This window comes from Xiphophorus couchianus, chromosome 6 (assembly GCF_001444195.1).
Source record: "Xiphophorus couchianus chromosome 6, X_couchianus-1.0, whole genome shotgun sequence".
Classification (NCBI taxonomy): Eukaryota; Metazoa; Chordata; class Actinopteri; order Cyprinodontiformes; family Poeciliidae; genus Xiphophorus; species Xiphophorus couchianus.
The window spans coordinates 26801755-26816356 of record NC_040233.1 but is presented as its reverse complement, the minus strand read 5'-3'; the positions used below and the strand labels follow the sequence as shown (position 1 = coordinate 26816356).

General features: G+C 34.8%; 1 protein-coding gene across 2 annotated transcripts in view; it reads left to right on the top strand.

Moving 5' to 3' along the window:
• LOC114146631 (receptor-type tyrosine-protein phosphatase N2-like) overlaps nucleotides 1-14602 on the top strand; it is a 186334-nt gene that overhangs the window by 8658 nt on the left and 163074 nt on the right. For both annotated transcript variants that reach the window (XM_028020895.1, XM_028020894.1), the window contains exons 2-3: nucleotides 3412-3462; nucleotides 13566-13679. In XM_028020895.1, the coding sequence (XP_027876696.1) occupies nucleotides 3412-3462; nucleotides 13566-13679 (165 nt within the window). The remainder of the gene's footprint in view (nucleotides 1-3411; nucleotides 3463-13565; nucleotides 13680-14602) is intronic.

Here is a 14602-nt window from a genome sequence, read left to right as displayed (position 1 = left end):
GATTTTTTAATGACTTATAGATTTCATTAAAATGTTTTTTTTTTGAGTAGGTTAAACTAAAACTGCTGTTTGATCCATGACAAGTCATTATTTTAAATAAGATTTAGTTTTTAATATCTCACCTGGTTAAATAAATAAAACAACCACAATAAACACATTTTTGGCTTTTTAAAATTATTATTATTTAATGAATTTCATGGCCTGCCAGTAATTTAAATTAGCCAGTTTTGGTCCCCAGAACAAAAAGTTTGGACACTCAGATTGTCCTTATTTAAAATGTGTTGCTCAGTCAGACAAAAACAGCTGAAAAACAAAATCATATTTGAATCAATCCCCTTCACTGGTCTTTGTCTTAAACCAGTTCTTAGACTGGGACATAAATGTAAACTGTAATTAATACATTTCTCTGCTGGTAAATATTCTGATGGAAGTCAGAAGACCTTCCTTCTGCCAAAATAGGCTTACAGCGTTCCTCTTTCCAATATTATAATTCCTTTTTATTCTGGGTAAGCCACTTTGGATTCCTTTCCCATCTCATGTATTTTTGCTCTTTTAATTCGGCTCTGCAGGAATTAATCCAAACACTACACCAGTGGCTCAATGCTTTGCTAATGAAAGTCAGATTTCTGCTTTCAGTGAAGCATGAATGTGTTTATTTATACAGTTGTCCACAAATAAAACAAACCGTTTTTCATTTCAACGACATGAAAAAGCTTATTGTAAATGATTTCCATAAATACATCTTTACTGGAGAAAGAAGCCGTCACAAGCTAATTCATGTTTGCTTTCATTTGTCATGTAGCTACATGCAACAGAGTAGTTCTTGGATTCATATATTGATTGCCTTAGAGGATTATTTTATAGAAATAATTTGGTTTTCTATATTTACATGAAGCAATTGTTTGTTATAACCTTAACTTCAATGGAGTTTGATTTACCAAATTGGTAGAAAAAAACATCTTTTTAAGATCTTATTGTAAAAACTTGGATTTAACTTTCAGACTTATTGGTGACAGAATAATTAATATTTTTAAAAACTTTTCCCTCTTTTAATACTCCATGGACCTGCACCTTTTAATGTTTCAGCATTCTTAGGTGTTTTTGTGTTGGAAAGTTACAAAAAATAAAAATGGCAATTTCTTTGAGTTCATTATTTGGTGCTTGCAAAATTGAAAATAAAGATTTTTTTCTCTTGAGTAAAATGGGATTTTTCTTTCTGTAGACTATAGGAAGTAAGCCATACTTAATGGGGAAAAAACACTGTTTTGAGTATTAATGGGCTACAAGAGCTGACTGAAATGAGATTTTAATACATTTGACCTTATCTCATTTTTTTTTTACATAATCACATTTTTAGTCTTATGAATCCTTCAGATTTTTGTGTGATTCTCTTCCTTCTCCACCTCATTAAATTCTGTTATTATCTGAAAATGACCCCAGAGGTCAGCGAGTTCACTCCCACATTAATGATCAGGACAGGAATGAAAACAGGATTGAAAAAGCTTCCTTAGAATCATAAAAACACATTTGTGGATGTTTGAAGGCTCTGGTTAATTAAACATGACAGTTTTTGCAAACTGAGTTCTTGTTTGAGGCTAAAATTCAAGGATTAGCTGTTTTTACTAAAGTTGAGATCAGTGTGCGCCCTGCAGCTTCTCTCTTTGCCGCCTGCAGCAGTTTGCAGGCTCTCAGGTGTGAACATGTGCAGCTGTTTGATAGTGAAACCAGGAGCCTGGCGGTCGCTGGAACTCTTTGATCCCTGAAAAGACGGAGAGTTTTTTTCTGAGAGCAGCAGGTGTTGCCATGGTTACAGCATCTCTGATAATTTGCTCATCCAACCCGACGCTTGTTAATCTTGTGGCAGCCGGTTTTTCTTTTGCATTGATGTTTATTCTCAGGCTAACCTTAACGGCCTTCGTTTCTATAATCAGACGGATTGATTTCTGAAAGCTTTTTTTGCACAGTTTTAGGTTCCTATTCACAGCTTTTCAAGTTAAAGTTGATAATCACTTTGAATAAAAAGTGACGATATAAACACTTTAATTTAGATGTTTGCTGAATAGTTACAGATTTTTTTCCCCAGAGCATAATAAGCTTTAAACAGACAACACACACACGCACACACCAGGTGGACTTTACTAATACATATTCATTTTTTCAGATTTTTATTGTGAAAGTTTTAAAGGGTCAGTATTATGTGCTTTCTAGGCACATAGTGCCATTTTATAGCATAATCAAGTAACTATGTTACCTTCAGTTGTTATAAAATTGCTGAATATATCAAATATGACTGAAAATAAACTTTTATTTGTAATTTAACAACTTGAAATTGTTGTTTGGTATATTTGGTATATTGAAATTGAGCCTCTGTGTCTTTAAGAAGCTCCTGGTCTTTCTGAAACTCCCCCTTCAGGAAGTTATCACAACATGGCTCCTCTATTAACCCTTTAGCAATGTTTTTAATAGCATTTCACTGAGAAGTAGCTCCTATAATGAGCTGAGCAGTTCTACCAGGTGTTTGCTAATCGCTGCTGGCTAGTCTGAAGGAGCTGAGTAGGGAAGTCACGGGGAAGAACTGCTTTGTGATGATGTAGCGTTCCAAAAAGTTAATTTTACATAACATGACCCCTTAATTTTCTTTTAGTATATTGTATTTTTTAAAAATTTTCATAACAGAATTAAAACTCCATCTTTGTTTCAGCTCAGTTTATTCACAAAATATACTGAAGTCCAATTCTGTCCAATAGCATCCAAAACAATCAGATTGGAAGACTATAAATTGTCATAAGAATGAAACCAGTGTGTATTGCATGATGAAGATTTTTCAGAAATAAGTCCGGATCCAGAAAGATTTCAGTTTGTTTTATGGAAGCAGATTAAACAACAGCGATTGTGTCCTGCTCTCTGCCAGGTCTCCTGTAAGCGGAGCAGAATAAAATATGGCCGACTCTTCTTCTCTCCCCAGAGAGCTCTGAAGGAGCTGGCCTGATGCATCATTCTGTTCTTCTTCACCCCAGAGTTAATTTAGGATAACTGCAAGCATTTACTGCCCACAGCTGACGAATGTAGCAATAAGAAGCTGCAGCTGAAAACAGAGATGATGTCTTAGTAAGTCATTAACTCTCATATTGCTGTCTGGAAATAATAATAAAAAAAAACAATCTGAAATTGGGTTAGAAAGTTTTGGAAATGGATTCTTTTATGGAGGAACTAAAGAGCAGGTGTAGCTGACTTGTTGTGTCTCATTTCAGACATACAAGTCTAATAAAAAACATTAAGTTATTGTTTTTTATAAGTATGCATCACTGCATACAAATCTCCTATTTGAGCTCCTAATATTCTGCCACAAATGATATGTGATTCAGCATTATAAAAATAAGTTTGCATCTTATTTTTCTGTTTCTCTGACAGGTTGCCTGTTTGAGAACGAGTTGTGTTCTTCATACGAGATCTGTGTCAACGGTAAGAAATCTCATCTTCAAATGTTTTCAAAAAGTTTCCAAGAAGCTTGTTGATCTTTTCCACTTTATGTCATTGTGGAAAATACTTGAATGTCAGAATTTAAGTCAAATTTGTTTGCATAGAACATTTCAGAAACAATCAGGAAGCAAGAAATAAAGACCCATTAATGCGAATGATAGGCTGTAAACTGGTGGGTTTTAGCCTTGATTTAAAGTCAGTGTTTTTAATTTTTTTCACTTTTCTGAAAGTTTGTTCCAGATTTGCGGTGAATAGAAGCTGAATGCTGCTTCTCCATGTTTGTATATTGAACTCTGAACCCTCTGGAAATGCTGTTTTTGCACCATTTTTCTGAGGCAAAGTGATTGTACAGCAAAATATACTAAAAATAATTAATCCTTTCTTTTTAGTATAAAACATTTTTCATTTTTTCTTTACCTCTCACTCTTTATTGTAATTTTGGTCCATTTCTCTTTCCAATGTTTCAATCCTTTGACCTTTGCAGCTTCCTTACGGTCCCACCATAGAGCTTTGATCATTCAGTACTTTGACTAGGCCATTGTAGAACCCCTATTATTTTCTTTTTAAGCCATTCAGTTGGCCTCATATTTGACTCCAGAATCCACTGAAAAACCCAAATCATCACTGCTCCAGTTCTCTTCTTGACACTTGTGGTTTTGTGTTTTTTAACTACATTTTTTGATGTGTGGTTCATTTTTAAAAAGAAGCTTTTTCAAAAGCCATATTGTTTGTCTTTTAATTGTTGTCTAGTCATTAACTTTAATATTTAGCATGGTAATGTAGCCATATTCAGATCCTACAGTTTTCTGGTTATAATTGTGTTTGGCCACATCCAAAGTGTCGGCATCCTTTGTTTACGTCCAGATTTACTGCGTGTGGCTTCTGCTGGTGCAGTTATGTTGCATGTCCAATGTCAGTGACATAAAAGTCAGATAAAATGCAACATGACATTCAGACTGCAGCCACTTTGAAACCGAACATCGCAGTCTGTTGTCTGTTATTGGTGGAGAAGCCTGGATCCAGCTGTATCTTTGCTGTAAATTTATTAGCTCTCTCATTTCCCGTATTGATTGCGTTCTTTTCAGATGCACCCATAATCTTGTTCCAGTGAAGTAGGAGCGGAGAGAGAAGGATACAGGTTGTTTCGTGTGGTGATGAAATCATTGTCTCCAGTGGGGAATGTTATTTTTAGCAGAGCTAAAGGCTAGCTCTCTGTCTGTGTTGTGACCTTTTTATGTCACCCACACGTCTTTAGCCCTAAATATTTCATCACACACTGAGGAAACCCTTGGAAAGAAACTCTGTTTTAGAAAATGCACAGAGAGAAAGACCAAGTTTACTCTGACTGTTGAAACATAAATTGAAAGCAGCAAATTTGGTATAGCTTGTTTTAGATGAAAAGCCAACAGTAGCTGGGTTTCCATTACAAATGTGCAAAAAACTTTTATATTTTGCTAATGTCAAAAAAAGAACTATTTCAAAATTGCAATTAAAATCATGAGTTCACACCAATAAATCGGTTAAAAAAAAAAAAGTGCAGAACCCTCATCTTCGTCTTTTCCGCAAATCTAAAATCCAGTTGTTGATCTATTGAGTCGTGCGATGAGCCAAAAAATTTCCATTGCAGTTTTACGATTTAAAATAAATATTTCTATTCAACCGACTGCAAAAGTGTTTTATTGAAAAAGTGAGAATTACTGTGTTTCCATTAAGCAAATGTATTTTTGTAACTGCAATTTGCACAATTATATTTACACACGTTGCTGTTTGAAACAGCCAATCAAGGTCTCACATAAACTAATTCTATATTTAGTAAATTACTTGTATTGAATTCCAGTTTTAATAAATTCATGACATATTTGAATAACTCTTTCATAAGTTGTGTATTTATTGTAATTTGACACTCTTCACTCTATGTACTTGTTCACCTAGATTTTAATCTTTTATTATCAAATTCTCTTTTGTTTCTGTTTCCTCTCAGTTCCCATCCCGTCTCATCACAGTGGGATAAAAAAGTGTCTGTGAGAGTTTCAGAACATTAATCCACTAGATTACGTTTTAAACATCAACAGCATCCAGGCAAAGAATCACCTCTGCTTTATAGTTTATCCTTTTGCATCACTTTTAGGTCGCTGTAGGGTTTTAAAGAGAATAAAATCACTTGTAAAACCTCTTGGCCTCAAAAGCTGAAGAACACATTTAATTTGAGTCTTGCAAACATTGTTTGTTCAAGGATTTTGGCCATAAAATGTCCTTTAATCAGCTTTAGAGTGCAAATACTGTATGTTTTCATGTTTTTCACATGGAAATGCATAGAAAGCTTAACCTGAAAATATGTTTTGATTACTGAAATCTAAAGGGATTTCAGCTGCTTTGTAGCTTTTAATTTAGTGTATTTCAGCTTTTCTTTATTAGAAACTCTCTGTCTCTGCACATCATTAGTAATTAGGCTCAAGTGTTTTGTTTTTGAAATTTGCAGCAGAATTTCAGTTTTTAATTTGCTGATTGTCATAAAATGGGGAGAATTGTAATAATTCAGAGGCGAGCTTCACTAAGCTTTAATTCAGCTTTACTGGCAAATATTTATGACTTCTGTTTTCAACCACTCACAGCATGTAGCTGTAAAGTATAAAAGTATAAACTTTATTAAAATAAAATATTAGGGAGGTCGATGCAGGGTCCTCTGTTGAAAACAACTTCAAATCTAAATTCCTAATTCAACCATCAAGGTAAAATCATGTAAATGTTTCTGTTCACTGTTTTGGACTTGGATGTTTTTTTTATCTGATGCAGCTGGAGGTTTCCTCTGAGGTCCTGAAGGATCTGCTTTTCATCCCATAGATTGTTTTTACAGGTTTGGTGCTCATATTGTCACATTGTAAATTTAATAGCATTGTCTACAGTTAAAGAATGATTGCAAATGACACGTAATGTGTTATATAAGTATTTGGGAAAAATGGGCCTCAGCTAATAGTTCATAAGTATCAGTCAGTTATGTGTCTGTAAGATAAATAACGGCTGAAGATTTGGTCTTCAAACTGAATTTTTATGGTAAAAACAACCATTTTTTCCTTTTATATATTTACTCTACATACATCTGGTTTATTTTGACTGGTGGGCTTCATTTAGAGATTACAGATGGAAATGTTTACATCTAATTTATCTGATAAAACTGCCTTCAACTCATGGTAGTATGAGCGTGGAAGAACATATTTATAAATGCATGTAATAACTGTAAAATGCATTTTGATTGAAATCTTCAAAGTTATGCAGCAGTAATGCTGGCAGATGAGTTTATCCACAAAAATTAAAAATCGGCTTTAGAAAAAAATAAAATAAAATAACGGTTTGTGTTGTAAGATATTTGTAGCGGCCTTCGATTTAAAAAAAAAGGAGGAATAAACTTTAAAAACCAGCAGCTCGGGGCGTGCCGTGGTGGCGTAGTGGTTAGTGCGACCCGTATTTGGAGGCCTTGAGTCCTCGACGTGGCCGTCGCGGGTTCGACTCCCGGACCCGACGACATTTGCCGCATGTCTTCCCTCCTCTCCTTCCCAGTTTCCTGTCAGCCTGCTGTCATATAAGGGACACTAGAGCCCACAAAAGACCCCCTGGAGGGGTACATAAAAAACCAAAACAAAAAAAACCAGCAGCTCTACTTATCATGGCAGCCACATTTGAGCAAACACTGCAGAAATATCTGCCTCATTACAGAAAAAACATTTCATCTGATCCAATTACACAGACTGACTGGATTAGTAATCCAGATTTAATCTCCATGTGAAGAGACTTGCTTGGTTCTGGAACGTTTGGTGGTGGTTTTAATGGCCAAGTCCAGATTAGAAACACAAACATTTTTTATGATAATTATATAATAGTAAAGTAGTGCCTTAATTGGCTTTCTACAATAATCTACTGTATTTATTGGTTCTTATTGTGTAATTCCAACCCTTTCTGCCCATCTGCCATCTTTAACGCCCAGGCTTTCTGGTGAAAATGTCGAGCTGCGGATCAGTCAGAGGTTCCTGACCTTTTCTCCTTTTGTATCTGCTCACATTGAGTCTTGAGATGGAAAAAAGCCAAAGGTCACAGGGGTCAACTAGACATCACAAGCACTGGCTACTACATTATGATCTATATTTATTTATTTATTGAACTATTACATTAATCTCAAAATGTCAGCTTCCCCTTTTTGGATCTTGCAGGCAGAGGTCATCATGAACATGTTGTCCAAGTAACTGATGACGTTTTTTGAGCGACTTCTACATTTTCAGTTGCTTTATTTAGAAACAGTTCATGTATTTAAGTCTTTTTTTGATGGAGATCTTACCCCGCTTTACAAAAAAGTTCATACATTCAACATTTTCTATCTTTTGTTGCATTGGAGCGACAAACTCTAACGTCATTTATTATTATCTTATGAGATCACCTGACAGGAAGTAGTTGTTTATTTTTGAAGTGGATACAAATAGTCAAATTATGAAAAGTATCGTTTGCATTTGTATTCTTCCCTCTTTTACTTAGATACCCTGAAATAAAATACAGTGCCATCTGAAGTCACCTATTTTCATTAAGATAGTCAGGGGGGGTTAATCAACTATTTACAATTTCATACAAACCCTTCAGGACACCACTTACATAGAAATTAGGGCCAGGACTTTAATGTGTAGCAATTAATTGATTGCAAACACTGCAATTCACGCAATAAAAAATTTTAATCCAGTCCCACCACTAATAAAAACTTTTTTTTTTGTAAATGCACATAATAGCTGCATTTAATCTTTTAATCATCATTTGATTTTTATTTACACCCCCAAGGAAGCAAAAAATGGAGGAAATAGTAAAACTTTCTGCTTATTGAAGAATCAAACTCTGCTGGCTTTGAACTTCATGAAAAAAAAAACACCAGAAAATTTGTGAAAGAACCACAATACCGGTAATAAATAGAAAGTTCATATTTAGCCTTTAACAAATTACAGCCATCATTAATCCAGATTTTACATATTTATTGCAATAAAAGTAATTTTTCCCTATTTTCCAGAACTTTAGTGATTCTCCAGAACCATGTATGATCTTGTTAGGTGCGTATTAGAGGCTGTGTTTCTGTAGAAATCCTCAGAGCTGTTAGCTTGTCCTTCATGAACCAGATGAACTTGAATTAGGCTCTTTGTTAGAGGATAATCCTGTTATCAGGACTTGATTGCCCTTCTCACACATCATTTGTCCCTAAACCGCCCAAACATGACGTTTGAATGCAAAAATTAAAATGTTTCCCTAAATCAATAAAAAGTCAGTGACACTGTAGAATATAAATGTCAGGTTGTGCATTAATCACCAAGTCATCTGTTTGTGCATTTTCTTATTTCACATTTTATTTTGTCAGACATGACTGATGAGTCAAACTTTGATCACTCAAAGGTCGTTCCTGATTTTTAAATCAGCAGCAGCTTCTGTTTAAGATGGAAGTGGTCGCTCAGCATCATCCATACCGAGTCGTACACCAGGTGTGACCCAATTGCCAACATCACATCATCACATTTTAGTTCTTAGTGGGTTTTGTCATTAAATACTAAATATAGTGAATGCACACAATGCAGTGCAAAAACTCAAAATCATACCAAGTGTTTTTAATCTAGTTTAGAGAAAATATCTTGGGACACTTGAAATAAAAAAAAATTTAACTCACAAATAACTTTTCTGCAAGAAATAGAAACTTGTTTAAGGTCAATAATTTCTTAATATTGATTTAAAAAGTTCTACTTCCGCTTACAGTTGGGAATTTATCGTATTGTTTATTGTAAGAAATTTCTTATAAAAATTTTGATTTATCTTTGTCACAATAAATTTCGCTTAAATGACTAAACTAAACTAAAAAACCCTAAATTTTCAAGATTATTTTTTGTATTTTCTCCAGCGTGTTCAATGAGAGTGTGAATAAATATAAATTTTTGTGTTTTTCCAGAGGAGTGTTTGTGCTTGTGGGGCTGTGGTCATACAGTCACGGCCATACAGTTACCTAAAACAGATGCAATAAATAGTTCTTATCACAATATCACCACAAAATGTAGTTATAAAACTTTAAGTCCGTATCATCCACCCCCAGTTACACTGGCTCATTACTCCACCTATAAGACATTTTCTGTGTTAAACACATTTTAAATCAAATTGTGCATTGAGGCTGTGACCAGATAAAATGCTAGCTGTGATCCACGTTAGGAGACAGTTTGGAAACAAACGGCGCTCTGATTCTCCTCACCTAATCTGGGCTGCCTCGATTAGCTGTGAGAGACCAGAAGCCCTGTAGCGGGCGTTGCCATGACAACAGTGTGAGAGGCGTGCGGCTCGACTGTCTCATCACCCACCTGCGACCTGTTGCATGCTGTCTCTAAAACACAAACAGAATCAGTCTCAGTATGTCACGCAAATGGAATGCTGCTGTTATTATTTATAATCATTAGGTTTCTATCTGCAGCTTTCTTTAAATTCAGCTTTCGAGCATCTCTAAACATCTCAGGTTTATTCTGCTTGTGTTTGTAGTTGGATAGTCCAGTTTCAGTTCTAAAAGCTGCTTTTAGGAGCTTTCAGAGTCCAAAAATATATTTTTACCTTCAGATCAGCTAAATAACTCATTTAGAGCTGCAAATAATGCATAACATTTTGAAAAAAGAAAACTTGTGTTTGCCTTTTTTAAATGACGGAGGGTTTTCTTTTCAGTTCTTCAGCCCACCTACAACTAATTATGTCCATAATTTTAACGTAACTTTAATTTGTTTTGTACAGCTTTTTTTTTTTTTGTAAAATCATCACTTTAATAAGGTGCTGAACATTTGTGACAGTCGTGTTTGTTCTACCCCGAAGGAACACAAAGTAATAACCAAATCCTAGGACGCTACCTAGTGTAAAAAAAAACAAACAAAAAAAAAAACAAAAACATAAAATGACCTTTGACATAATCCAAAGATAAAATATTCACAGTGTGGACAGGAGGAGGGGATTGAATGCACTGCACTGGATAATTAAGGTTTTGGTTTTATGATAAAGAAAAACAAAACATTTCCAAAAAGATGGATGGACACGTTTCCTTTTATGGAATGTTAATATATATAATTTTTGTGGGAATTCAATGCAATTATTCCACAAAAAACTGAAATGTTTAAAAACTTGCATTTTTCTAATCGATAAAAAGAAAATTATTCGGGTCTTTATCATTTTTAGCCATAGTTAAGAGCAATAGTCCAAGGTTCAGAGAAGCAGTTGTAACTTCTGAACTGTTGAGTTTTTCTGTTTCTTTTCCTTGAACTAAAATATGAAAACCAGAAGCAGCAGTTAAGAGCCTGAGTGATTAAAGAAATGACATTCCCATAATTCTGGAAGCGCTTCTTCGGTTTGCAGCAGCTACTTAAAGGGCAGCTGACACAGAATGACAAACTGACCCTCTGTGTGTTCAGCGGGCTGATGGGTTATTGATTTTGACCTTTGCTTTGATGTGTTATCATCAAATTACCATCTTACACAAGTAAAAAAAAAATGTTTGCGCACTCCATCAATTTCCATTCGAGTTCATTAGAACTGAAGCGATTTTTCTGTTGGCGGGATCTCAGAGGAGAAATGGTTTGGGCAGTAAGACGGTCCTGGCTTCAGTCATGGCTTTTCACAGCCTTTAAAGCTATTTTAGATTTAGAAAAACTGATTATTTTATTAGTTCAAACTCCAAATGCACCTTAACGGTACTTCCAGTTTTTTGCAATTCAACAATCGTGAAAATTCAGGCAAAATTAATAGATCCTCTCATTTTTCTGAGATTTTATTGCAAATTTTCTGCAGAAATGGACATTGAGTTTAAGTGATGCTAACTCCCATCTGCTGGTGGCGCTATTTCTTACTTTTACTACACTACTGCCCCAATCTTACCTGATGTCAAGTTATAGTCCATTGGATGTGGCAAATAACAAAACTTTACTCGCATGCATAACCACGAATGACCAATCATATTTATGAGTTATGGCTGTGTCTGTTGATATTGAGATATTTAAGTTCTTTAAAGGATAAAAATGTTTGTTTCCAATCTGTATGGATTTTATTTTTATGCCATCTTGATTCCTCTATATGTAGATTTTTGGAAAGGTTTTAAAGATGCAAAAATATCTCAAATTTTCTTTCAAATATTTCTAAAGTACGATAGCACCAAAAATCAGTGATTTTGATTTTAAATAATTAGATCCTGTAAGGACAGCCTTAAAACCACATTAGCATACACAGTGGAAACCATTTTATCATTACCACAGAAGCTAACATCTACAGCCAATCAGCACAAAGGAAAATAAATAGCACTCCATGATTGGCTGCTTTCCAAGCACCAGCCAATAGCATTGCGCCTCAGTATTCCAGCTCCATTTTCTTAATATTCTAGATCCTCTCTATAAAAAGATTCCCAAATAATTTGAAGTTGCCTTCTACAGAAAAATACCTGAACAAGTGAATCCTCAAATATTGAACCATAAATTTATAAGTTCAGGATTTACAGGTTTTCTATTGTTTTTTTGTGTGTTTTTTTTAATATACCAAGTGTTTCTGAAACCTAAGCCTAAATACGTTTTAATTTATAATTAGAACTTTAGAAAAAGTCACACTCACTGGTAAGCTGTAGTTCAACTCTTCCTTTAGATATAAAACTCAAATAGACTGTTAAATCTTTTTAGCTTTTCGTCTACTTTAAAGCAAAGATTCACCAACCAGCATGTAGTGCAGACTGAATGATCAGGCCTGGATAAGCTGGAGAAAAGTGAGTTTTCACTGACGATCTGCATCCTTCGCAGGTTATATTTAACCTGATGCCGCCACATTCGGTTCGTGATTCCTTGTCCGTCTCCTTCATCCTAACGGGGCCTGTGTTTCTGAGAATAGCCTTGTGAATCTTTTATCTGCTCTAATCGGCACCATGAATCACCAGAAGACGGGCCTAGCTCTGAGTTATGGCAAACCAGGATAAATGGAGTCGACTCAAAGTCTGCGAGAGTTATTTAATCACGACTAAAACCGCGTGGTTGAGGTTTCGTCTCATCTGATGGAAGAAAAAATAAATCATATTTACTTTTATAACTTGTAACATAAAATCTAATTGTGAATCATTTGTTCTGCAGGGTTTTTTGAGAATATCAGACAGATTACTGTAGTGTTTATTCTGCACATAAGGCCAATTAGACTGATTAGAAATGAGTTCCTGTCTGTTGTGGATCATTTCCTCTCATCAGTGTGATATTTTTCTGCAACCAACTGGATTTCTTTGAAGGCGTTTCTGTGAACTCTGCCTGTGTTTGAGGGATTTTTTTTAACCTTGCATTTATTTTTTGTGGCATTCCTAGATGCAGTGGATGTGTAAGAGATTGTTTTATTAGATATTTTTCTCCTTCAGAGATTCTCACTTCCTTTATTTCATTCCTCATTCCACACTGGCTGCATTTCCATTACAAATGTGCACAAAACTTTGTCAATACAATTTCACAATTGCAGTGTTTCTATTAAATAAGAAACATGAATAAGTTTGTTCACGCATTAAGTCATTAAAAACATGCAGGCTGGGTTTCCACACCCATTGTCTCTCTATGTAGTTTGAATTTGGTGCAAAAGCTTCCTGTCAGTCGAGCAGGACTCTGATTGGCTGATAATTCAACCTTTTGCAACTTTAATCATGTCAGTTATTGTTTTATTGTCTAATAGTTTACTAATGAAACTATTATATAAGCTACTGTTTGGGAAAAACGTAATTTCTCTTCATATTAGAATCAAAATGCAAAGAGAGCAGAGCAGTTTTGCTCTGACATTCATTTATTTCTCCTAGATATTTGTTAGATGCTAGAGAACTATAAAGTTCATAAGCCATACATTTGGTTGTAATTTGATTCCCTACTGAATGGAAACTTGACAACTTATGAAAAGCAAAGTTGATTCATGTGAAATTCACATTTGAAATGCATAATGCTGATGATTTTCTGTGCTGTAACTGAGTGACTAGTTTGTGATCTCAGGGTGAAATGGCAGAAATAGATGTGTGTTGGTTTCTCTGATGAAGTCTATTTCTGTGCTCACAGATGGGATGTTTGGGAGGTGTCACTCTGTTCCAGTGAGGGACGTTTACACCTACGACGTCTCCCCATCTGTAGTGCAACGTTTCCGCATTCTGCTGGAGAAGCTGTCCAACAGAGGTACACACACAATGTTATTCAGCAACATAATGTTTTTGCTGACAAAATTATTTAAAAAATCAAAATATATTGTTAAAAATCTGTAACTTGGTAAGTTATACCATTGGTAATGCATAGGATTTTTAGTAGTTTTGCATGGGAAGTTCAAGTTTTGCTAACCTGATGCAGGTAAATTCCTTTGTCTCCTAGAAAAATGAAATAATTAAAAAAGTCATCACTGGAGACATAATATTGGCCTTAACATCTTTTATGAGTTTTTGTATAATATTAGGTACAAATGTACAATTTATTCCTAGCTAAATAGTTATAGACATATTCTTAAATTTCCTTTCCTCAATTTTATGGTTTACAGTCCTGGATTATAACTTGGTTACATTCCTGTAAATTTAATATACAAAATTCTTCATTTTTTAAAATGTCAGTAAATTTAAACCCGCACCTCTGTTTGATTTTCTTGTTTTTTATTTTTAGTTATTTTTCTTAATGCCTCATATTTTATGGTTGTGTATTTTGGTTGGATTTTTTTGTTGTTATTGTGACAACAGAAAGTAGTCCTGAAACCAATTTTTTGTTACATTTGCACGTTTCAAATATATAATGTATGTGGAAAGATCTGTTGTTGCTTTAATAAGCTGCAGTTGGCGGAGTGATCCAACAGAGGGCAGCGGAGCCCAGCCTAACATGCTGCAGCTGCATTTCATCCAGTTTCATCATGTAACTTTGAACAAAACCTCCTCCAAAAACAATGAAGAGAACTGATCACATTCTGACAGTCTGACAGATCACTGTCAGATGTAAAACCATTGTTCCCGAGGAAGTTTCTTCTTTGCTTCATTTTAATAAACGAAGCAACTGCAATAAAATAAAAAAGTCCCTTCCGTTCAGTTCAGTAACCAGAGGGCGAGTTGGAAATGTTTTGATTC